The sequence below is a fragment of the Saimiri boliviensis genome, chromosome 9, assembly GCF_048565385.1.
Source record: "Saimiri boliviensis isolate mSaiBol1 chromosome 9, mSaiBol1.pri, whole genome shotgun sequence".
In the NCBI taxonomy this organism is placed as follows: Eukaryota; Metazoa; Chordata; class Mammalia; order Primates; family Cebidae; genus Saimiri; species Saimiri boliviensis.
In genome coordinates, this window is record NC_133457.1 from 68,121,563 (window position 1) to 68,147,007 (window position 25,445).

The 25,445-nt window shown below is 46.3% G+C and overlaps 1 protein-coding gene, 1 non-coding gene and 1 pseudogene across 4 annotated transcripts in view; 1 reads left to right on the forward strand and 2 right to left on the reverse strand.

The window, feature by feature from the left end:
• Nucleotides 1-8,136: 8,136 nt before the first annotated feature.
• Nucleotides 8,137-25,445, forward strand: part of TFRC (transferrin receptor) — a 33,503-nt gene continuing 16,194 nt past the window's right edge. Inside the window, exons 1-9 of one of the 2 annotated variants that reach the window (XM_039461975.2) lie at nucleotides 8,137-8,207; nucleotides 13,963-14,021; nucleotides 15,551-15,752; nucleotides 16,540-16,735; nucleotides 19,348-19,497; nucleotides 20,750-20,852; nucleotides 23,254-23,367; nucleotides 24,676-24,774; nucleotides 25,143-25,282. In XM_039461975.2, the coding sequence (XP_039317909.1) occupies nucleotides 13,986-14,021; nucleotides 15,551-15,752; nucleotides 16,540-16,735; nucleotides 19,348-19,497; nucleotides 20,750-20,852; nucleotides 23,254-23,367; nucleotides 24,676-24,774; nucleotides 25,143-25,282 (1,040 nt within the window). In that variant the 5' untranslated portion in view covers nucleotides 8,137-8,207; nucleotides 13,963-13,985. Of the gene's footprint in view, nucleotides 8,208-12,172; nucleotides 12,192-13,962; nucleotides 14,022-15,550; nucleotides 15,753-16,539; nucleotides 16,736-19,347; nucleotides 19,498-20,749; nucleotides 20,853-23,253; nucleotides 23,368-24,675; nucleotides 24,775-25,142; nucleotides 25,283-25,445 lie in introns of those variants that run through there. The other variant, XM_074406110.1, reaches the window with a different exon arrangement.
• On the reverse strand, nucleotides 18,533-18,593 carry LOC120360884 (U7 small nuclear RNA). Its single transcript, XR_005577285.1, has one exon. It is a non-coding gene; the product is annotated as a U7 small nuclear RNA (small nuclear RNA).
• On the reverse strand, nucleotides 20,953-21,608 carry LOC101036001 (large ribosomal subunit protein eL29 pseudogene; annotated as a pseudogene). Its single transcript, XR_012519275.1, has one exon. The product of XR_012519275.1 is annotated as a large ribosomal subunit protein eL29 pseudogene (transcript).

The window sequence follows — 25,445 nt, forward strand, 5'->3', positions numbered from 1 at the left end:
TGATGCTATACTTTCATCAATTCAATAACTCTCCTATCAAAGGTACATCTGAATTCTGGGCATTTAAGAAAATCAGCTACCTTGCAGGGCAATATGAATGCCCTGCATGTTACCCAGATTTCTGGAGCATCAGTTATACTTTGAAGTCTTATTTTTAGACATATCTGGGATTCAAGCTGGGCTTGGTGGCTCAGGCCTGTAATCCCAGCACTTTGGAAGGCCTCAGCAGGCAGATCAAACTCCTGAGGTCAGGAGTTTGAGACCAGCTTGATCAACATGGTGAAACTCCATCTCTACTAAAAATACAAATATTAGCTGGGCATGGTGGCTCATGCCTGTAGTCCCAGCTACTCAGGAGACTGAGGCAGGAGAATCACTTGAACCCGGGAGGCAGAGGTTGCAGTGAACTGACATCTTACCATTGTACTCCATCCTGGGCGACAAGAGCAGAACTCTGTCTCAAAAAAAAAAAAAAAAAAAGCCGGGCGCGGTGGCTCAAGCCTGTAATCCCAGCACTTTGGGAGGCTGAGGCAGGTGGATCACGAGGTCAAGAGATCGAGACCATCCTGGTCAACATGGTGAAACCCCGTCTCTACTAAAAATAAAAAAATTAGCTGGGCATGGTGGCGCACGCCTGTAATCCCAGCTACTCAGGAGGCTGAGACAGGAGAATTGCCTGAACCCAGGAGGCGGAGGTTGCGGTGAGCTGAGATCGCGCCATTGCACTCCAGCCTGGGTAACAAGAGTGAAACTCTGTCTCAAAAAAAAAAAAAAAAAAGAAAGAAAAAAGGCTGGGCACAGTGGCTCATGCTTGTAATACCAGCACTTTGGGAGGCCGAGATGGGTAGATCACTTGAGGTCAGGAGTTTGAGACCAGGCTGACCAACACAGTGAAACCCCATCCCTACTAAAAATACAAAATTACCTGGGCATGGTGGCAGGTGCCTGTGGTCCCAGCTACTTGGGAGGCTGAGGTAGAAGAATCGCTTGAACCTGGGAGGCAGAGGTTGCAGTGAGCTAAAATCACACCACTGCACTCCAGCCTGGGCAATAAGAGTGAAACACCATCTCAAAAAAACAAAAAAGAAAGAAATATCTGGGATTCCCCACATATGAATATGAATCCAAAATTTGAAATTAACTGAAATCAGAAATTTAAAAAAATAGATCCCTCAGATATCAGATCTAAAATTGTGCCCCCAAGATGGTCCCTGGACCTCTTCAGTGGAAATTCTGCCCTGAGCTGTCTGCAGAGCCACGCAGGTGGGGCAGTCCATCTGCTCGTGCTTAGGTTCGTGGGAGGCAGTACAGTGGACCTGCTCAGGACCAGGTTAGAAGCTAGCTGGCCTGGGCTTGAATTCTGGTTGCCACCACTTAGCAGCCATGTGACCTGGGGCAAGTCACTTAACTTCTGTATAAAGCTAGTTTCTATACCTGGAAAATCGGATTACCTTTTCATTTTTAAGAATTTTTTCAGGAGCTGTGGCAGCTCAGACCAGTTGTCCTGGCGCCTCAGGAGGCGAGGCTATGCGCGTGCGCGTGCGCGTGCGCGTGCGCGCGCGCGCACACACACACACACACACACACACATATACATACACATATATACATATATATAATTAACGTACAGAAGATGGAGAGAGATTTAGTTTAATAAATAAAACCTGTGCCGGGTGCGGTGGCTCAAGCTTGTAATCCCAGCACTTTGGGAGGCCGAGGCGGGTGGATCACAAGGTCGAGAGATCGAGACCATCCTGGTCAACATGGTGAAACCCCGTCTCTACTATAAATACAAAAAATTAGCTGGGCGTGGTGGCGTGTGCCTGTAATCCCAGCTACTCAGGAGGCTGAGCCAGGAGAATTGCCTGAACCCAGGAGGCGGAGGTTGCGGTGAGCCGAGATCGCGCCATTGCACTCCAGCCTGGGTAACAAGAGCGAAACTCTGTCTCAAAATAAAAAAAAATAAAAAAATAATAAATAAAACCTTTTTTTTTTTTGGAGACAGAGTCTCACTCTGTTGCTCAGGCTGGAATGCACTGTCACGATCTCGGCTCACTGCAACCTCTGCCTCCCGGGTTCAAGCAATTCTCCTGCCTCAGCCTCCCAAGTAGCTGGACTACAGGGATGTGCCACCATGTCTGGCTAATTTTTTGTATTTTTAGTAATTACAGGCTTTCACCATGTTGGCCAGGATGGTCTCAATCTCTTGACCTCGTGATCCCCCTCAACTTGGCCTCCCAAAGTGCCGGGATTACAGGCATGAGTCACTGCGCCCAGCCGTCACATGGCCTAATTTTTGTAGGTTTAGTAGAGACGGGGTTTCACAATGTTGGCCAGGCTGGTCTCAAACTCCTGACCTCAGGTTATCTGCCCACCTTGTCCTCCCAAAGTGCTGAGATTACAGACATGAGCCAGTGCACCTGGCCCAGATAAAAACTTTCTAATAGTTCAAACAGCCCAGGACTTCCTGCTTTGGGAAACTATGGATTTTCTCCCCCTTTTGGAGAGGTAAAGGAGAAATTAGATAATCACTTGATGAGATGAAGTACAGGAATTGTGCTTAATTCAACAGACATTAATTGAGCACCTATTATAGGTCACAGATAGCATAGCACATGGGTTACAATTCCTTCTGAATTTGAAATTCTGTTATGCAGCTAGCTCTATTTTGGCCAAATGTGACTAAAGAGAACTTCATACCTACTCAAAACTTCAACTTAGACCACTGTACTGGTTGGCATAAATGTCCTTGTAATCAGTTTAAAAGTTGATTCTCTTTGGCCTAGCATGGTGGCTCACGCCTGTAATCCCAGCACTTTGGGAGGTCAAGGTGGGCGGATGACTTGAGGTCAGGAGTTTGAGACCAGCCTGGCCAACATGGTGAAATGCTGTCTCTACTAAAAATACAAAAATTAGCTGGGCGTGGTGGTGGGCACCCGTAATCCCAGTTACTTAGGAGGCTGAGGCATGAGAATCACTTGAACATGGGAGGTGGAGGTTGCAGGGAGCCGAGATCACACCACTGTACTCCGGCTCACATGACAGAGTGAGACCCCGTCTCAAAAAAAAAAAAAAAAAAAAAAAAAAAATGATCTTTCCCTGTCCTAAGTAACCTTTGCCATTTGGTATAAAATGGGAGTAAACTCCCTCACATTAATCTGGATCTTGCTCCTGTTCCATGTCCTTCCTTTGAGCAATGGAGAAACAAAAAAATAATTGAGTCAGCAGTATAAGGACAGGAAACTGAAGGTGGAGGAAAAGAAATGCAAAATAAAACGGAAAACAGAATGGACCTCAGATCGGTGAGCTGGAGTCCACCAGCCTTTTTCTAGAGTGCATCCTGTGCCAACACGGCAGAGCTCCACATTTTTATTTTGTGGTTCTGGTCCTAAAGTGATGGCCCTAGGTTTAGGATTCCAAGGAAAATGAAGTGGATCCGGCATGTTAAATAGGAGCCGTGGACCCAGCTGAATGCAGCTTGGTTGGTTTCTGTAGAAGCTGTTTGAAGACCGGCCGTGTGACAGGCAGAGTGCTGCCCTCACTGACTGAGGTGTGTGTAGCTATTTGAGAGCATTTGAAAAGACTTTGGGCCAGGCAAGATGGCTCACGCCTGTAATCCCAGCACTTTGGGAGGCTGAGGTGGGAGGATCACAAGGTCAGGAGTTTGAGACAAGCCTGACCAACATGGTGAAACCCCGTCTCTACTAAAAATACAAAAATTAGCCAGGCGTGGTGGTGTGTGTCTGTAATCTCAGCTACTCCTGACAACGAGGCAGAAGAATCACTTGAACCCAGGAGGCTGAGGTTGCAGTGAGCCAAGACTGCACCACTGCACTCCAGCCTGGGCAACACAGTGAGGTGCCGTCTCAAAAAAAAAAAAAAAAAAAAAAAAGTAAAAAGAATGAAAAGGCCGGCTGGGCACAGTGGCACATGCCTGTAATCCCAGCACACTGGCAGGCCAAGATGGATCATCCAGGTCAGGAGTTCAAGACCAGCCTGGCCGGCATGGTGAAACCCTGTCTCTAATAAAAATGCAAAAATTATCCAGGCATGGGGGTGCGTCTGTGGTCCCAGCTACTCGGGAGGCTGAGGCAGGCGAATCTTGAACCCAGGAGTGAGACGTTGCAGTGGGCCGAGGATAGTGCCACTGCACTCCAGCCTGGGTAACAGAGTGAGTCTCAAAAGAAAAAAAAAGACAAGACAAGACTTCATTTCTCTGCTTTCCAACTCAGCCTCCCAACTCAAACAATGTTTGCTGAAGTGTAGGGTGGTAGAAACAGTGAGCAAAATAAAGGAGAATCCTTGGGAACTGAAATCTAACTTTGCGCAAGTCACATATCCCAGTCACTAAAAAGACTTGTGCTCTGAGAAAGGAAATGGCCTAGGACTATGGTTTTCTGTTTTTTTGATACGGAGTTTCGCTCTTGTTACGCAGGCTGGAGTGCAATGGCGCGATCTCAGCTCACCGCAACCTCTGCCTCCTGGGTTCAGGCAATTCTCCTGCCTCAGCCTCCTGAGTAGCTGGGATTACAGGCATGCGCCACCATGCCCAACTAATTTTTTTTTTTTTGTATTTTTAGTAGAGACGGCGTTTCACCATGTTGACCGGGATGGTCTCGATCTCTTGACCTCGTGATCCACCCACCTCGGCCTCCCAAAGTGCTGGGATTACAGGCTTGAGCTGCCGCGCCCGGCCCAGGACTATGGTTTTCAAAAAGAGGTTACAGTTCATTGGGAAATCAACTGAATGGGTTAAAAATTAGAATTTTTACTATTCTTTTTTCTTTAATATTTTTTTAATTTCAAAAATTTTAATTTTTTTCTGGTGCCGTTACTCGGATATGAGCATTTTTACTATTAAGTAGAATAGAAAATTCTGGAGAACTTTTCATACTTCAAGGGTATTATTTCATGAAATTTGAACTTTAGGTTTCAAGGATATATACACATATACACACATACACACGGGTGTGCTGAGTTGTGAAGTAAGATGGACATTTATCCATGGAATGCAGTAAAAAATGTTTGAGAAATGCTGACTGAAGAGACTTCATCTGCTATTTGGGCCCTAGGTAGGACCCCAGAAACAGCAAGTAGTTTTAGGTCCTCTATTACAAAGTTGACAGATTAATGGTATTTTTGTGGGGGTTTTTTGAGACAGGGTCTCACTCTGTTACCCAGGCTGGAGGGCAGTGACGCAATCTCAGCCAACTTCAGCCTCAGCTTACCAGGCTCAAGCCATTCTCTCACCTCAGCCTCCAGATGCCAAGCTAATTTTTTTGTATTTTTGGTAGAGATGGCGTTTTGTCATGTTGGCCAGGCTGGTCTTGAACTCCTGGACTCAGGCAATCCACCTGCCTCGGCCTCCCAAAGCACTGGGATTACGGTCATGAGCCACAGTGACTGGCATTGTATATTTATTTATTTGTTTATTTATTTTGAAACAGGGTCTTGCTCTGTTGTGCAGACTGGAGTGCAGTGGCATGATCTCAGCTCACTGCAACCCCTGCCTCCGTAGTTCAAGTGATTCTCCCACCTCAGCCTCCCAAGTAGCTGGGACTACAGGTGTAAACCATCACACCTGGCCGATTTATTTCATTTCATTTTATTTTATTTTTATGTTTTTTAGTAGAGACAGGGTTTCACTGTGTTGGCCAGGCTGGTCTCGAACTCCCAATCTCAAATGATCCACCCACTCGGCCTCCCAAATTGCCCGGATTACAGGCATGAGCCACTGCACCTGGGCTAGGTATCAAATTAAGGTTGCCAAAAAGATATTCCTTTCTTTTTTTTCTTTTTTTCAGATGAAGTGTCCCTCTTGTTGCCCAGACTGTAGTGCAATGGTGTGATCACGGCTCACTGCAACCTCCGCCTCCTGGGTTCAAGCAATTATCCTGCCTCAGCCTCTGGCTGGGATTACAGGCATTCACCGCCATGCCTTGCTGACTTTTTTTTTTTTTTTTTTTTTGAGACGGAGTTTCACTCTTGTTGCCCAGGCAGGAGTGCAATGGCACGATCTTGGCTCACTGCAACCTCTTATACCTCCTGGGTTCAGCCTGCCTCAGCCTCTGGAGTAGCTGGGATTACAGGCATGTGCCACCATGCCCGGCTAATTTTGCATTTTTAGTATGGAGAAACATAGCAAACACTGTCTCAAATAAAAAATAAATAGGCTGGGCACAGTGGCTCATGCCTGTTATCCCAGCACTTTGGGAAGCCGAGGTGGGCAGATCACCTGGGGTCAGGAGTTTGAGACCAGCCTGGCCAACATGATAAAACCCCATCTCTACTAAAAATGCAAAAAATTAGCTGGGCATGTTGGCACACACCTGTAGTTCCAGCTACCTAGGAGGCTGAGGCAGAAGAATCACTTGAACCCAGGGGCAGAGGTTGCAGTGAACCCAAGATTGTGTCACTGCCCTCGAGCCTAAGTGACAGAGCAAGACTGTCTCAAAAATAAATAAATAAATACAATTAATAATTAGAAAAGGAAAGACCAGCACAGGGGAGCAGGCCTGCTGTCTGAATGTTAAGGTAGGTCCTCTGTGGATGTGCACCCTTAATCTTTTCCTGAGTAGATCATTAAAGGTGCAGCAATGCTCCTGCTCATATGATTTTTAAACGTTTTTTTGGGGAGAAAGATTTTTTTCTTTTTCTTTTTTCTTTCTTTCTTTTTTTTTTTTTGAGACAGAGTCTTGCTCTGTCACCCAGACTGGAGTGCAGAGGCACGATCTTGGCTCACTGCAACCTCTGCCTTCCGAGTTCAAGCGATTCTCTTGCCTCAGCTTCCTGACTAGCTGGGACTACAGGCATGTTCCACCATGGCAGCTAATTTTTTGTATTTTTACAAGACAGGGTTTCACCATGTTAGCCAGGATGGTCTCGATCACCTGACCTCGTGATCCACACGCCTCAGCCTCCCAAAGTGCTGGGATTACCGGCGTGAGCCACTGCGCCCGGCCTAGGGAGGGAGATTTTAGAGAATGAGGGTAAAGAGGAAGGAGGTGAGAAAATCCCAAGGACGTTCTCTGTTTTAGAGCAGAAAAGATAATGGGATAAAGGGAAAAGTAAAAGCCCGAGGCCCGGGAAAGGATTCGGATTCGCTGGGTTGTTTCCCTGCATTGCAGCTATTTGTAAATGTAACTGCCTCCCGAGCTCCGGGCTCCGGTTACTGACCAGAGGGAGGGAGAGGGTGTGATTGTTTGCAAACAGTTTAAACAGTGACAAGAATTGAATTTTATTTGTTTGTTGGCTGGGTGCTGGTGGCTCAGGCCTGTAATCTCAGCACTTTGGGAGGCCAAGGCGGCTGGATCAAGAAGTCAGAAGTTCAAGAGCAGCCTGGCCAAGATGGTGACAGCCCGTCTCTACCAAAAATACAAAAATGAATTAGCTGGTCGCGGTGGCAGGCACCTGTCACCCCAGCTACTCGGGAGGCTGGGGCAGGAGAATCTCTTGAACCCCGGGGCGGAGGCCGCAGTGCGCTGAGGTCGCGCCGTTGCACTCCAGCCTGGACGACAGGGTGAGAAAAATGAAAATAAAAGAACAAGTAATTTGTTATGCATTGCACAATAACAACAATAACGGTCATGAACACGGAAGTTCACCTCCGATCCCATCAAGGCACTCGCAGGTGTTTTCCCTTTCACTCCCGCGCGCCCCGAACACGATGCAGAGCCCGCCGCCCGTGCTGGTGGCGCAGCGCGCACGTTCCGAGTATAGACGCGCGTTTCCTCGTCTCCTCCTGTCGGTGCTCCGGAGGCTCCGGTGAGACGCAGCTCGCCCGGGCGGCCGCGACGGCGATCTCGGGTCCCCCCGCCGCGACTCCGAGCAACGCCGAGGGCTGACCTTGCGCTGCGGGGACCGCGGGTCGGTCAAGGTCGGGGGAGGCGCTGGGGTGGGGTAGGCGCGCGCCGAGCGCGGCTCCCGGGCACCTGCCTCCTCGGCGCCCTTTCCCCGCGCCCCTGCCCCGCCCCGAGCGCGCGCCCCCGCCCCCCGCGCGCCCCCGCCCCGCCCCGAGCGCGCGCCCCAGCCCACCGCGCGCCCCGTGCCGCGCGCCTCGCCGGGCTACGTGCCTCCGGAAGTGACGCCAGACTCCGGGGGGCGGGGGCGGGGCCGGATTATAAAGCGCCGCGAGGGGCCGCCGTCCCCTCAGAGGGCGCCGGGACCTCGGGTGGCGGCGGGGTTGCGCCGGGCGGAAGGCGCGCCAGGTGAGTGGCGCCCGGCTCCCGGGACGACGCCGGCACTCGCGTGTCCCCTTCATCCTGCGGGCATGCGGTGCAGCCGCCGCGGGGCGGGAAGGCGGCCGGGGGAACGGGGCCGCGGGGAAGGGGCCGCGCGGCGGCTGCAGGTGCGCGGAGAGGCGCCCTTCGTCCGCCTGCTTTCGAGCCCGCCCTGCTCGCCGCCTTCTTCCCGCCTCCCGGGTCGCGGGGCGGCGAGTGGCTTCTCTGGCAGCGCTGAGGGCGAGACACGGTGGGCCCCGGGGGCTCGGCCCCGCTGTGCTGCTCTCGGCTCCGCGCCGGGCTCGGGCTGCGGATTGGGAGCGGGTTCGGAGCGCGGCCACGCTGCAGCTGCGCGGCGCGGGGAGCACGTGGCCGCTCCAGGAAGTCGCCCCGGGGAACGGCTGGGATCCGCGGGTGACCTTGGGCTCCGGAGCGTTCGCGCCGCTGCCCCGGGCCCGGGCGGGCGCTGGTCTCGCGAGGAAAGGGACGGAGCCGTCCCCGGGCCGGCGGCTGGCGCGTCGCGGGCGTTAGCCGCGGGTTTCTGCGAATGGGCACCTGGGCTCTGGCACACCCTGGCCTGGCCGTGCCCTGCCTGTGCGCCCTGAGCGTGCATCCCGTTTTCTGCGGAGAGTCCGACTCGGCCGCGGGCGGGCACCCCGGGGATATGCCAGCAGTTCCCACCGAAGGCGGAGGCCACGGGCGGGACTTAACCTGTGAAAGACGCATGGAAACGAGCGGCGTGGTCCCGCTGCTGTGCAGCGTTGATAGACGCGGACGGGCCCGTGCGTCCTTTCTGCTGGACAGTTCTTTTAGAAAACAGACTCCGATTCGGCTCTTTCTCCTCTGCTCACTGCTCGTAGAGACCTTGGGTACGTCCCTTACCATGCAGGGGACTGGGTCCTGCGACATTTTCCACGTTCTTCACCGTTGATAAGAGGATTAAATTAGGGCTTTGTATTTGGCGACCCCATACTTGGATGCTACGCTTACTGTGAAAATTAAGGTTAGGCTTTCCGCAGTACTTGCAGACGCTGCTGTTTTTTTACCCCCTCGATTTTGGGTTACAATGTGCTTCTCAAAATCCAGAGTTGAGAGGGTTTGCCATTGATATTGCAGGGTTAGATACGGCATAGCATCCTGCAGTTTCCTTTGATGTTGTTATCAAGTAATGGTGGCTGTAAACGTAGCCTGTGTTGAAGATGGTTGGATAGACAGGAGTTAGGCTAAATCTGCCCTAAGACGAGGCGGTTGCTGGCCTCTGATAATGTACTTAAATGTCACGGAGCAAGGTTCCCAGCTAAAACTGAAGGACCACAATGAAAGCTACCTTGGCCAGGTCGGGTGGTTCACGCCAGTAATCCTAGCACTTTGGGAGGCGCAGGCAGGCGGATCACCTGAGGTTAGGAGTTCGAGACCAGCCCAACCAACATGGTGAAACCCCGTCTGTATTAAAAATAGAAAAAGTCTGTATTAAAAATAGAAAAATTAGCTGGGTGAGGTGGCTGACGCCTGTAATCCCAGCTACTTGGAAGGCTGAGGCAGGAGAATCACTTGAACCCGGGAGGTGGAGTTTGCAGTGAGGTGAACAAGATCGAGCCACTGCACTCCAGCCTGGGTGACAGAGCAAGACTCTGTCTCAAAAGTTATAATAAGTAGGCCGGGCGCAGTGGCTCACGCCTGTAATCCCAGCAGTTTGGGAGGCCAAGGCAGACTGATCACGACGTCAGGAGTTTGAGACCAGCCTGGCCAATGGTGAAACCCCATTTCTACTAAAAAAAAAAATATAAAAATTGGCCGCGCATGGTGGCCGGTGCCTGTAATCTCAGCTACTCAGGAGGCTGAAGCAGAAGAATCACTTGAACCCAGGAGGTGGTGGTTGCAGTGAGCTGAGACCGTGCCATTGCACTCCAGCCTGGGCAACAGCAGAGACTGTATCTCAAAAAAAAAAAAAAAAATTGCTTGGCGTTGTGGTGCACATCTGTAATCCCAGCTACTCTGGAGGCTGAGGCTCAAGCATTCCTTTTAACCTGGGAGTCAGAGGTTGTAGTGAGTTGAGATCTCACCACTGCACTCCAGCCTGGGCAAGAGCGAGACACCATCTCAAAAAACAAAAACAAAACAAAACAAAAAAAACAGTAACAGGTGGGGTGCTGTGGCTCACTCCTGTAATCCTGGCACTTTGGGAGGCAGAGGCGGGCAGATCACGATGTCAGACGTTTTAGACCAGCCTGGCAAACATGTTGAAACCCCATCTGTACTAAAAACACAAAAACATTAGCTGGGTTTAGTGGCATGTGCCTGTAATCCCATCTACTTGGGAGGCTGAGGCAGGAGAATCACTTGAACCCAGGAGGCGGAGGTTGCAGTGAGCCCAGATGGGGCCGCTGCACTCTAGCCTGGGTGACAGCAAGACTCTGTCTCAAAAAACAAAACAAAACAAAACAAAAACCCTCCCTATTAAACCATAAGAGTGGCAGGGATGGGAAAAGATTCTAGGTCCAATGTTTTCATTATACTTTTCATTTTATTTGGAATCCCAGGCATCAAGCATGCCCCAATACTGTTAAGTAAAATATTTCTACAGGTAGTTCAATATCAGTTATTACAGGATAGGGAAGACAGTCAGAGAAGGCTTCGTAGAGATGGCCCTTGAGCTGAGCCTCGAAGAAACGAGGAGGACCTCAAGGAACAGGAAGAATGTTAGTGGGTAAAAGCATGGGCTGGATTCTGTCTGATTTTGGAGAAAATAGACGGTAATGAAGTTGTTAGGCTGAATATGTTTAGAACAGAGCTTCTAACGCACGTAGAGAAACTTCAGTTTATCTGAGCTCTAAGGACTTGAAACAGTGGCCTGTTTTCTAAACTGAGTGGGCTTGTCAGTAATAACAAACATGGCTTAAGAAAAATGAAGTAGCAGCTTTGGGTATGTTCGACATAGGTGAAATTTTGGTACCTGATCCCCACTGAGCTTTGTATATAGATCCCTAATTTTGAGTCAGTACAAAGAATTCCGAAACATCAAGATAATTACTGCATTTAGAAAACTGAATAGAGTTTAATGCCATATTTTAATAAAGTAGGAATGATTCAATTTTAAAGAAGTTTGGGAGCTGGGTGCAGTGGCTCATGCCTGTAACCTTAGCATTTAGAGAGGCTGAGGCAGGCGGATCACTTGAGGCCAGGAATTGGAGACCCGCCTGGCCAACATGGCGAGAAACTCTTTCTCTAATAAAAATACAAAAAGTTAGCCGGGAGTGGTATAGTACGCCTGTAATTCCAGCTACTCCAGAGGCTGAGGCACAAGAATCACTTGAGCCTGGGAGGCAGAGGTTGCAGTGAGCCAGAATGCCTCCTTTGCACTCCAGCCCAGGTGGCAGAGCCAGACCCTGTCTCAAAAAGAAAAATTGTAAAGAAGTTTGGGACGGTGGTTTAGCTAGCATCTTTGCCAGCCCCTTATCTTACATCTTAAAGATGTTTCAGAATCTCCTTGCATTTCATGGTTCAAAACATGTGGGGCTACATTTTGCCTACCTGAACTTCATCATGTAAGTAATTGAATTGTTTTCAGTCACCATTGGGAGCACTCAAGGTACAGAAGTAACTTAGATTATTTATTTAAATGTGTTACCACTTTGTTCTTAAAATTAATAGAAAACTTGAGGAATGATGATTCAGATGAGTGTTAAAATTTGCAAGATGTATTTTCCTAGAAAAGGGTGGTTAAAATTGGTTTAGGGTGGGGCCTTCCAGCTCTGGATCTAGTGATTGGGTCCTAACTGTTGTGGTGCAGTGGTAGTGATAAGCTTTTTATAACAGAAGGGGCAAAAGATTGTGCTTCTGGCTGGGTGGGGTGGCTCATGCCTTCATTTCCTTGGGATGTTCTTCTCAAGTAACTAACCCCAGCACTTTTGGAGGCCAGGCGGCCGGTGGATCACCTGAGGTCAGGAGTTCGAGACCAGCCTGACCAACATGGTAAAACCCCTTCTCTACTAAAAATATAAAAATTAGTTGGGCGTGGTGACAGGCACCTACTCAGAGGCTGAGGCAGGAAAATCCCTTGAACCTGGGAGGGGAGGTTGCAGTGAGCCAAGATCATGCCACTGTACTCCAGCTTAGGTGTCAGGACCGAAACTCCTTCTTAAAAAAAAAAAAAAAAAAAAAAAAGATTATGCTTCTAAGAATATGATCTATTGCATATAGACCCTGATCTTTAAAGCTTGGATATAAAAATAATTTTTTTGTGATAGGTTTTAAGTAGGAAGCTTTTTCTTTCTTTTCTTTTTTTTTTTTTTTCTGAGACAGTCTCGCTCTGTCACCAGGCTGGAGTGCAGTGGCGCTATTTTAGCTCACTGCAGCAGCCTCAGCCTCCCCAGTACCTGGGACTACACGAGCATGCCACCGTGCCCAGCTAATTTTTGTATTTTTAGTAGAGACAGGGTTTCACCATGTTGGCAGGATGGTCTCATCTCTTGACCTCGTGATTCTCCCGCCTTTGCCTCCTAAAGTGCTGGGATTATAGGGGTGAGCCACTTCACCCAGCAATGGGAAGCTTTTTCTTAATGCCTGTTAGAATTATCCTTCGCTTTACAATCTGCATATACCTCACAGCTTGCTTTGTGTCACGTGCGTGTTTAATATGCTATAAGTGTACTTGTATACAGGGAAAGCTTTAAAATAGTACGCAATAAACGTCCATTTTGCAAATCTCAGTGTAATGTCACTTTCAAGCATCTAGATGCCCTCAAACCGAATTAACTAGAAAATTTAGATTTCAGTTAAGGCTTTTAACTTAACATAGGACTTTGATTACAGAGACATATTTGGCTCTGACAAAAGTTAAGGTTAATGTCTTAAACTTCCAGAGATGAGAACACAATTTGTATAACCCAGTAACCCATTGAACTTAATTTAGATTATACATTTTTAGCTTTGGACAAGTCACATAGTTTCTCTGATAATTGGCTTCTTCAACTGTGAAATAGCATAATCTGTTTTGTGTTTCTTTTTGTGTGTCAAAGATATATCAAATCACATGTAGGAACTATTCATTGAATTAGGATCAAGGTTTCTTCCCCTTTTTATCAGATATGGTTTGTGGTATTTGTAACATAACAGATTTTTTCTGCTTTAGTCTTAATTTTTTTCAAGTGACAAGTCTGTTGTCTTTTTGTATGTGTCACTTTGTCTACTCAAAGCATAGTGGTTCATACCTGTAATCACAGCAATTTGGGAGGCCAAAGTAGAAGGATTGCTTCAGACCAGGAGTTCAAGACCAGCCTGGGCAACATAGGGTGACCTTGTCTCTATTAAAAAAAGAAATACATATGCCGGGCGCAGTGGCTCGCGCCTGTAATGCAGCACTTTGGGAGGCCGAGGCGGGGATCACGATGTCAAGAGATCGAGAGCATCCTGGCCAACATGGTGAAAAACCCGTCTCTACTAAAACTACAAAAATTAGATGGGGGTGGTGGTGCATACCTTGAGGAGCCAAGATTGTGCCCCTGCACTCCAGCCTGGCGACAGAGCAAGACTTTCTCAAAAAAAAGAAATGAAATTCATCTATAACAAAATTTTTTTAAAAATCACACTAAATTTAGTTGTCTCATAAAGTATGATTAAATATCTTTTCTAGAAAAGTGATAATATATTTTAAAAATTTGATATACCATGTAGCCTGGTAATAAAAGTTCACTAATCTGATCCAGTAGTATCTTCCTCAGTAATTCTCTATTCTGATACCTAGGTTCTTCTGTGTGGCAGTTCAGAATGATGGATCAAGCTAGATCAGCATTCTCTAACTTGGTAAGATATTTTCAGTTGTATTTCTGTGTCTGTAAGAATGTGAAATATACAAGCATGACTTTAACTGAGTAAGCATGAAATAATAACTCAAATCTATTATTATCAGGTATTCATTGACATTTGCATTAGTGGTCTTGAGGCATAACGGGTCCTGTAAAGAGTTCAGCCTTCAATAGGGTTAATTATGGGAAGTCTTGGAAGAATACTCAGGGTGGTTCTGGGTGTGGTAGAGGGGGGCAGCCAAGTAGATAAGATGAACTCTTTAAAGCACTGAAAATGTCTTAGGAGAAGTAAAAAGCAAAGGTGAACTCTTTAAAGCACTGAAAATGTCTTAGGAGAAGTAAAAAGCAAAGACTGATGGGGCGTGGTGGCTCACGCCTGTAATCCTAGCACTTTGAGAGGCTGAAGCAGGTGGATCACAAGGTTAGGAGTTTGAGACCAGCCTGTCCAATATGGTGAAACCCCATCTCTACTAAAAAATACAAAAATAAGCCAAGCGTGGTAGTGCGCACCTGTAGTCCCAGCACTTTGGGAGGGTGAGGCAGGAGAATCGCTTCAACCTGGGAGGCAGAGGTTGTGGTGAGGTGAGATTGCACCACTGCATTCCAGCCTGGGTGACAGAGCGAGACTTTGTCTCAAAAAAAGGAAAAGAAACATTGTGTAGGCAGTATGAGTGAAAGCTGAAAGAACATACAGAAAAGACAGCCATCAAGCGGTGATAAAAAGGGATCTATCTTGATACACTATCTAGTCATCTATTGTCTCTTATTTTTATTTATTTTATTTTATTTTTTGAGATGAAGTCTCAGCCTAGGCTCCTAGGGTAGAGTACAGTGGGTGATCTTAGCTCACTGCAGCCTCCGCCTCCCAAGATCAAGTGATTCTCCTGCCTCAGCCTCCTGAGTAGCTGAGATTACAGGCATGTATCACCATGCCTGGTTAGTTTTTTGTGTTTTTAGTAGAGAGGGGATTTCACCATGTTGGTCAGGCTGGTCTCAAACTCCTGATCTAAAATGGTCCCTCTGCCTCACTTCGGCCCCCAGAGTGCTGGGATTACAGGCGTGAGCCACTGTATCTGGCCTGTTCTCTTTTCTGTCTTCTATCTTATGCTTAGTCAGAATTTCTGCTTGTTTATAACTTCATTTTGTTGTTGCTCTCACCAGCATTACAGTCTGGATTGCTACATAGTATCCTAAACCGATTTGTGCCCCCCAGACCCAGCTAGGAAACTCATTAGAGCTCAGGATTTTAAGGCTGCAGTGAGCTATGATCACACCACTGTACTCCATCCTGGGAAAGAGAGGGAGACCTTGTCTCCAAAAATAATACAAATTCACAAAAAAAAGAAAGACTGAATGAGAAGACCAGTGTGAACTAGCCCTCAACTGAGCAGAGGGAAAAATGTTGCTTTGAAAGGAGAACACCCTGAAGAATATATAGCAAGTCATAGTAATGGCCCACTAACAAGTATAGTTCCTGAACAAACTGTCCTGTGCCTGTTCTTCATAATGCCTTTCCCCTGAAAACAGTTTGGTGGAGAACCATTGTCATACACCCGGTTCAGTCTGGCTCGGCAAGTAGATGGCGATAACAGCCATGTGGAGATGAAACTTGCTGTAGATGAAGAAGAAAATGCTGACAATAACACAAAGGCCAGTGTCGCAAAACGAAAACGGTGTAATGGAAGCATCTTCTATGGGACTGTTGCCGTGATCATCTTTTTCGTGATTGGTAAGAATGGCCATTCCAAACTTAAATGTTTTCCATTACCAACTCCGGGAAGTCTATTATTTCAGCTTAGCATATATTTTGTGCCTTTTCTTCTTTTTTTGAGATACAGTCTTGCTCTGTTGCCTAGGCTAGACTGCAGTGGTGCAATCTCGGCTCACTGCAACCTCTGCCTCCCAGGTTAAGCGATTCCCTGCCTTAACCTCTTGAGTAGCTGGGATTACAGACATCTGCCACCATGCCCCAACTGATTTTTGTATTTTTAGTACAGACGGGGTTTCACCATGTTGGCCAGGCTGGTCCCGCACTCATAGCCTCAAGTGATCTTTGTGCCTTTTTGAGTGCCACTAGGAAGACAATCATGAGTAGGTTCTGTAGATGTCATTGAATTTAATCTGTCGGGAAACAGAGACCCATGAATTCTTTCAATACAGTGTGTAAGTGTTTTTTATTGTCTATTTTGTTTGCTCTCCACCAGGAAGCAAATGTTAACACTAAACTACACACAGGATACTTGTGGCACAGAAGGTCAGTCAATGTTTCAAGGAGGTCTTTTGGGAAAAGCTACCTATATTTTGAATAGGTTACGATTTGAAATAAAGCTAATATATAATTTATTGGATTAAATGGCTTAAAATGTACAAAACTGACATGCATTATATACATACAGACTACTTAAAATATGATTAAAACCAGTGTTTTCAAGACTTACCTGAAAATATTAACAGTTCCAACAGGGATAGATTACAAATGAAATTCTGAGTTCAGCTCTGAAACTTTTTCTCTTTAGGATTTATGATTGGCTACTTGGGCTATTGTAAACATGTAGAACCGAAAACTGAGTGCCAGACACTGGCAGGAACAGAGTCTCCAGCGGTGGAGAACCCAGAAGAGAACGTCCCTGTAGTACCTCAGTTATATTGGGATGACCTGAAAAAAAAGTTGTCAGAGAAACTGGACACCACAGACTTCACCAACACCATCATGTGAGTGTGAGCTGCTTTCCACGTGTCTAGACAAGTACTTGAGACAGGCTGCAGGGAAGCAGTAATGGTGACACTGTGGAGAGTGGCTTTTTAGAGGAGACGAGACTTGCCATCTTTTAGCTGAAGAGGGTAAGGGGCCTGTAAAGAACTGAAACTATACTGGTATGGAAGAAAGGTAGACCTTTTCCGGGGGTTCTCCTTTTTCTTAAAAAACGCAGAGGCCCTTGGTGTTTGCCCCGTCCGTGTGGCTTATTGCTTGCTGTCATTCTTCTGGCTCTGATTTTTTTTTTAACCTCTTATAACATCGTACTAAGCTCTGCATTGTTGACAAGGACATCCATCACCTTTTTCTCTTTCTCTCTCTTTTTTTTTTTTTTGAGACTGAGTTTCGCTCTCGTTACCCAGACTGGAGTGCAATGGCGCGATCTCGGCTCACCGCAACCTCCGCCTCCTGGCTTCAGGCAATTCTCCTGCCTCAGCCTCCTGAGTAGCTGAGATTACAGGCACGTGCCACCATGCCCAGCTAATTTTTTGTATTTTTAGGAGAGACGGGGTTTCACCATGTTGACCGGGATGGTCTCGATCTCTTGACCTTGTGATCCACCCGCCTCGGCCTCCCAAAGTGCTGGGATTACAGGCGTGAGCCACCGCGCCTGGCCCTCTCTCTTTTTTTTTTTAAGAGATGGGGTTTCACCATGTTGATCAGGTTGGTCTCAAATTCCTGACCTCAGGTGATCCGCCCACCTTGGCCTTCCAAAGTGCTGGGATTACAGACGTGAGCCACTGCACCCAGCCTCTTTTTTTCTTTTGAAGGAAGCAACACATGGCAGAAGTAGCCCTTTTCATCTTCTAGATGATGAGTAATTTAACTGCCTGAGTTTCTAGTACTTGTTAGTTTCTGCTGATACGCGCACACTAACACATACACCAATAAGTATCCAGAGGCAGTCTCCATCTGCTGGAGGATGGAGTACAGTGGTGCGATCTCATCTCACTGCAGCCGCAACCTCCCCGGCCAAAACGATCCCCCCGTCATAGCCTCCTGAGTAGCTGGGACTACAGGCACGCAGCACCATACCCAGCTAATTCTTTTTTGTAGAGACAGAATCTTTATTTATTTATTTAGAGATGGAGTCTCACTGTATTGCCCAGGCTGGAGTGCAGTGGCGCGATCTCAGCTCACTGCAACCTCTGCCTCCCGGGTTCAAGTGATTCTCCTACCTCAGTCTCCCAAGTAGCTGAGATTAAAGGATTGCACCACGCGTGGCTAATTTTTTTTTTTTTTTTTTTGTAGAAATGAGGTTTTACCATATTGGTCAGGCTGGTCTCAGACTTCAGGTGATCCTCTTGCCTCAGCCTGCCAAAGTGCTGGGATTACAGGCATGAACTACCATGCCTGGCCAGATTTTTATTTATTTATTTACTTATTTTCGTTTTTTTTGGAAACGGAGTTTTGTTCTTGTTGCCCAGGCTGGAGTGCAGTGGCACGATCTCAGCTCACCACAACCTCAGCCTCCCAGGTTCAAGTGATTCTTCTGCCTCAGCCTCCTGAGTAGCTGGGATTACAGGCATGTGCCACCATGCCTGGCTAATTATATCTTTTTAGTAGAGACAGGGTTTCTCCATGTTGGTCAGGCTGGCCTCAAACTCCTGACCTTAAGTGATCCGCCTGCCTCAGCCTCTCAAAGTGCTGAGATCACAGCACTTGAATCCCAAGTGGAGTTCACTTAAATTACAAGTGGGGTTCCCAAGTGAGCCATTGCTTTGTTTTATTTTTAAGGGACTTTTTATTTTAAGGAACTTTCCGGCAAAAACTAGAAAGGGTGCTAGACAAATTCTAAAAAGAGCTGTAACACTTGTCCTTAGAGTTTTGCTATCTTTGCATATACATTTCTCTGTACAAAGAATAAATTTATCTTTTCCTTTTTGCTAGCTTTCTACAGTTACAATGGTACTATAACTCTTTTTTTTTTTTTTTAAAGATGGGGTTTCACCATGATGGCCAGGCTGGTCTTGAACTCCTGACCTCAGGTGATCCACCCACCTCGGCCTCCCAAAGTGCTGGGATTACAGGCATGAGCCACCGCGCCCAGCTTGGTACTGTAACTCTTTAGTCTTAAGTTATGACATTTTTTACTTCATCTAGTTGATTTAGTATACACCAGAAATTATGGATAAAGTGAGAGGATAGTCTGCCCTACAACACTGTAAGAACTAGTGCTGAGTAAATAGGACTATGGGAGATGAGACCAGGGAGAAGTCTTGCTTCAGGGCATTCAGAAATGCTTCACAATAGGCAAAAATGGAAACTCCATCTTGTTCAGCTTACAGTAGATCTCCATTTCTCCTAAAACTACCCTAAGCAGATAGATGATGTTAAGATGAGGCTCTTGAAGGGAGTGCTTTATGGTGAGTAGAGAAGCTTAGAAGTCGTAAATTAACATTTGGGGCACAATTTTTTTTTCTTAGTTTCTGTTATTCTGGCAAATCTAGAAGTTTTAGGTCACAGTTCATTTATCTGATTTGCTCTCAAAACAATTTGTTTAATCCTTGAGTTAAATGTTTATTTTAAATTAAATGTAAGTTCATTTAAAAGACATTTTCTCCTCCAGGCTGCTGAATGAAAATCCATATGTCCCTCGTGAGGCTGGATCTCAGAAAGATGAAAATCTTGCGTGGTATATTGAAAATCAATTTCGTGAATATAAACTAAGCAAAGTCTGGCGTGATGAACATTTTGTTAAGATTCAGGTCAAAGACAGGTATGTTGGAAGATAGTAAACTTATTTTTATACAAGTAGCTATTTTCAGGTGTGCAAAATATAGCAAAGACTTTTTTTTTTTTGAGACAGAGTCTTGCTCTGTTGCCCAGGCTGGGGTGCAGTGGTGCTGTCTCAGCTCCCGAGTTCAAGTGATTCTTCTGCCTCAGCCTCGCCAAATAGCTGGGTCTGCAGGCATGTGCCACCACACCTGGCTAATTTTTGTATTTTTAGTAGAGATGGGGTTTCACTGTGTTGTCCAGGCTGGTCTCGAACTCTTGACTTTGTGATCTGCCTGCCTCAGCCTCCCACAGTGCTGGGATTACAGGTGTGAGCCATGGTGCCCAGCCAGCAAAGACTTGTTTTGTTATTTTGAGGAGTTTTACTGTTGTTGTCCAGGCTGGAGTGCAGTGGCACCATCTTGGCTCGCTGCAACCTCTGCCTCCCAGGTTCAAGCGATTCTCCTGCCTCAGCCTCCAGAGCAGCTGGGATTATAGATGCCTGCCACCACTCCCAGCTAATTTTTGTATTTTTAGTAGAGATGGGGTTTCACCATGTTGGCCAGGCTGGTCTTTAACTCTTGGCCTCAGGTGAGCCTCCCACCTCGGCTTCCCAAGCTCAGATAACAGGCGTGAGTCGCCCTATGTGGCCCAAAGCCTTTTTTATTTTTTATTTTTATTTTTATTTTTTTAAAGACAGGGTTTCACCATGTTGGTCAGGCTGTTCTTAAACTTCCGACCTCAGGTGATCCACCTGCCTTGGCCTCCAAAGTGCTTGGATTACAGGCGTGGGCCACCACGCCTGGCCATCTTTTTTTTTTCTTTTTTCGAGTCTCACTCTTGTCCCCCAGGCTGGGGGTGCAGTGATGCGATCTTGGCTCCCTGCAACCTCCACCTGCCGAGTTCCAGCGATTCTCCTGCCTCAGCCTCCTGAGTAGCTGGGATTACAGGTGCCTGCTACCATGCCAGGCTAATTTTTGTATTTTTAGTAGAGACAGGGTTTCACCACGTTATCCAGGCTGGTCTCAAACTCCTGACCTCAGGTGATCTGTCTGCCTCGGCCTCCCAAAGTGCAGGGGATTACAGGCGTGAGCCACCGTGCCCTGCCAGCCCAAAGACTTTTAAAATAAAAAGCAAGGTTAAGATTTGGAGGTAAATTTCCTCAAGCAAAATGATGTGAGACATGCTAAATACAAGCTATTGCATTTTTCTGGAAGGATGACCTTAGCCTTTTTTTAACTTAATCTTTTTAACAGTGCTCAAAACTCAGTGACCATAACTGGTACGAACAGTGAATTTGTTTACCTGGTGGAGAATCCTGGAGGTTATGTGGCATACAGTCAGAGCGCAACAGTTACTGTAAGTAAGGCAAACAGTTCATGAGGTTGAATCATTCAAAAACTCATCTTTTCTGTTCTAAGGAGTTCTAAATGTACTTGTAAAATGTAAATGATCCTGATATTTTGGTTTGGTTTTTTTTTTAATCCTCCCTCAGGTTTATTTGTACAAATAGCACAGGAGGACCCCAGCCCCATGCAGATGGCAGCCCCGGGGGGTCGTACCAGTCCTTCTGTCCTCACGTTGGCAGGCAGAGATATCTACTCTGAAGCCTTCGTAGGGGCCTGGGCACCTGTGGGAGCCTGAGCTGGAACTGAAGCTGGAGCTGCAGCCTGGGCCTTGGTTTGATCCTGGGCCTTGGCCTTGACCTTTGGCCGGCAGAGCCTGAGCCCCTTGGCAATGCGTGCACGAGCGCGCTTCCCAAGCTTGGGGTGGGCCATGTAGGCAAGTCGATCGAGCTTGCGGCTGACACCCCCCTTTGGGATCTTGGGCTTAACTTCCTTGGGCTTTCCGAGGGCCTTGACGGCCTTGGCACGTGCACTCATGGCCTTGGCCTTGTTGGCCTGCATCTTCTTTAGGCCCTTCTTGTTGTGCTTCTTGGCAAAGCGCATGTTCCTCAGGAACTTGGGGTCCACACCCTTAAGAGATTCGTATCTTTGTGATCGGGGTTTCTTGATACCATTTCTGTGCCATTTTCGGGACTGGTTGTGTGTGGTGTGGTTCTTGGACTTGGCCATGTCTGCACCTAAGCCGCGGTTCCCGAAGCACCTAGGACCAGAAGAGCGATATTTTGGTATTCAACCCTCTGACACAGCCAACATGCAAAGTCTTCTCTCTAATCACTCCCCTTTTCCTGCTTTATTTTTTTCTTTGTAGTACTGGTAGCACCTGACATTATGCCTTTGTTTCCATTAGAATGTGAGCCATATGGAGAACCATGGGTTCTACTTTACTGCCATTTTGCAGAGCTTTGGAGAATGGCTGACATACATAGTAGTGTTTGCTAAAATGAACGCATATCCTCTTTGTGGGGACAGATGTAAATATCCATCTTGGCTGGGGCCTAGTTGTAGCTGGATCCTTAGCTCAATCTTTTTTTATTTGTTTTGAGATAGAGTGTCACTCTGTTGCCCAAGCTAGAGTGCAGTGTCACGAGCTTGGCTCACTGCAATTTCCACCTCCTGAGTAGCTGGGACATCCAGCTAATTTTTTTCTTTATGGTAGAGATGGGGTTTTGCCATGTTGGCCAGGCTGGTCTTGAGTTGAAACTCCTGGGCTCAAGCGTTTCACCCACCTCGGCCTCCAAAGTGCTGGGATTACAGAAGCTGCAGCACCCAGCCCTTGATCTTTTTAACTTTAGGCAAATACAGTCAAATTAATGCAGAAATAGAGAACAGCTAGATGAAATAATTTTCAGCTTAAAATCATTTGTGGCTGTGTGTGGCAGCTCATGCCTGTGATCCCAGCACTTTGGGAGGCTGAGGCTGGCAGATCACCTGGGGTCAGAAGTTAGAGATAAGCCTGGCCAACATGGTGAAACCGTGTCTCTACTAAAAACACAAAAATTGGCCAGGTGTGGTGGTGGGCGCCTATAATCCCAGCTACTCAGGAGGCTGAGGCAGGAGAATCACTTGAACCCCGGGGGGGTGGAGGTTGCCGTGAGCTGAGATTGTGCCATTGCACTCCAGCCTGGGCGACAAGAGCAAAGCTCCATCTCAAAACAACAACAAAACACATTTGTAAGTTAGGGGCATGTCTAGTGGATACCTTTAGAGGCAGGTGAAGTGCTGTGGTGATTCCTTGCTTTTCTGGATACTGTGCCTTATCACTTTCCCTGGCTGCATACAAGCCAGGAGATGGGTAGATTGTTCTGTCAAAGAACATTGAAGATATTTGTTCAACTTCAAGCTCTCTTCTCAGGTGCTTGGTTGTTAGTGTCAGGTGATAGCTGTTCATCTGAACTCTAACTAGCTTTGGAACATAATGACGTATCTAAAGTTGGTGTATGCAAGTCACTTTATTGTAATAGATGGTGTTTAACAATGTGGGGACAGATTTATTATCAGACCTTTCAGTTAAAGCCTATTTATATGATGTCCTCAAGGTTAAGATTGTTCCAGGGTCGCAGTCCCATGACCAGCCTACATATGCCAGTTTAATCTAAAATGCTCCTTAGATTAAAGGCAGCATGAGTTAAAGGCATGAAAGACACAGGAGACCAAAAATCCTAATTTTATTCCTATAGCTCTGACCTACAAGTTGTAAACTTTTTAGAACGCATACCTTTTTTAGGCCTTTTGGCCCCCTTTTATCTCTTACTTGGGTTGCCTGTCTTGGGTTTGGTCTCTACAATTCTCTGTCTCAAGATTTTAGCAGTGTTCTGATACCATAATGCTCATTAAATCTAATGTCTTTGTTCTAGGGTAAACTGGTCCATGCTAATTTTGGTACTGAAAAAGATTTTGAGGATTTAGACTCTCCTGTGAATGGATCTATAGTGATTGTCAGAGCAGGGAAAATCACCTTTGCAGAAAAGGTGAGTATGAGTTATTATAACATTAAATACAGTACTTTGGTATCTTATTCTTTGGTTAAGTGATATTTCTTATTAATATTCTTGCATTCTGAAAACCAGCAGTCTTAAACTCTCAGACCAGATAGTACCATTTATTAAAGTGTTCAACAAATAAATAAGTTCCACTTACCTAATGAGAAATGCTTAAGTGAAAGCTATTTGTGTAACTCAGTTTTATGCATATATAGAATTCAGTTAAAAGCATGTTTTATAGACCGGGCACAGTGGCTCACGCCTGTAATCCTAGCACTTTGGGAGGCCGAGGTGGGTGGATCACTTGAAGTCAGGAGTTCAAGACCAGCCTGGCCATCATGGTGAAACTGCATCTTTTAAATTAATTAATTAATTAATTAATTAATTTTAAAAAATGTTTTATTAAAAGGAAAATTAGGGGCTGGGTGTGGTGGCTCACGCCTGTATTCTCAGCACTTTGGGAGGCCAAGGCAGGCAGATCACAAGGTCAGGAGATCAAGACAATCCTGGCTAACACAGTGAAACCTCATCTCTACTAAAAATATAAAAAAATTAGCTAGGCATGGTGGAGGGTGCCTGTAGTCCCAGTTACTCAGGAGGCTGAGGCAGGAAAATCTCGCTTGAACCTGGGAGGCAGAGGTTGCATTGAGCCGAGATTGTGCCACTGCACTCCAGCCTGGGCGACCAAGAGAGACTGTGTCTCAAAAAAAAAAAAAAAAAAAAAGTTTGCTGGGCGTGGTCACTCACGCCTGTAATCCCAGCACTTTGGGAGGCCAAGTTGGGTGGATCACCTGAGGTCAGGACTTCAAGACCAGCCTGGCCAACATAATGAAACCCTGTCGCTACTAAAACTACAAAAAATTATCCTGGCATGGTGTCAGGCTTGAACTCACCTCCTTGGTTCAAGTGATTCTCCTGCCTCAGCCTTCCGAGTAGCTGGGATTACAGGTGCCTGCCACCATGCCTGGCTAATTTTTGTATTTTCAGTAGACACCAGGTTTCGTCATGTTGGACTGGCTGGTCTTGAACTACTGACCTCAGGTGATCTGCTTGCTGCAGCCTCCCAAAATGGTGGGATTGCAGGTGTGAGCCACTGCTTCCAGTGTTGGTTATTTTTCTTATTTTCCAAACTAGTGAGTTTTTCAGGGAACCATTAACAAATCCACAGATAAACAATTTGAAATATTTGGAAGTATTATAAGTTTAGTCCTCTGTAACCATTTGTCCTTTAGCATAGTGTCCAGGATGTGTTCTCATTTCATCTTCATTTTCTGAGCTTTGTATATTTTCTTTTAGGTTGCAAATGCTAAAAGCTCAAATGCAATTGGTGTCTTGATATACATGGACAAGACTAAATTTCCCATTGTTAATGCAGACGTTTCATTCTTTGGACATGTGAGTTATTTCTTGAGCAAATCAGCTTTTGAGTTCTTGGAATTGTTACGGGATTCCTATATTAGCGGGAATAGCACTGTGTCTTTCTTAATGCTCTTTTTCTGGGAAGGTGTTAGCAGTAAGCAAGAAGATAGATTACACTGACTTTGAGGCTTTATTTGTTGCTAAAAGTATTTTATCAATAGTGCCTTGAATTGAGAATTTCCATGTGCCATGAAAACAAGAGTCACATTGTAGAGCCACTCAGATTTTTGAGGCTTCAAGTTGGTAAACTAAGCTTGGGCTGCAGCCTTATAACAAATCTGAATCTTACAGAGAACTTTTTGAGGAAATCTGTGATGGAGTGAATTGCTCTTTTGTTTTACTAGGCTCATCTGGGAACAGGCGACCCCTACACACCTGGATTCCCTTCCTTCAATCACACTCAGTTTCCACCGTCTCGGTCCTCAGGATTGCCTAATATACCTGTCCAGACGATCTCCAGAGCTGCTGCAGAAAGGCTGTTTGAGTAAGTTTTTATTTGAAAGCTGTCTTGCAGGGTGAGGTTTTATGATTAGGGATGAACTGTGTGTTGATTAAAATGTTAAAAATTATAATTTTCCACATTTGGGAATTTGGATGATGGTTAGCTGTTACCTTGGTACAGATAAAAATGAATTTTTCTCTATAAA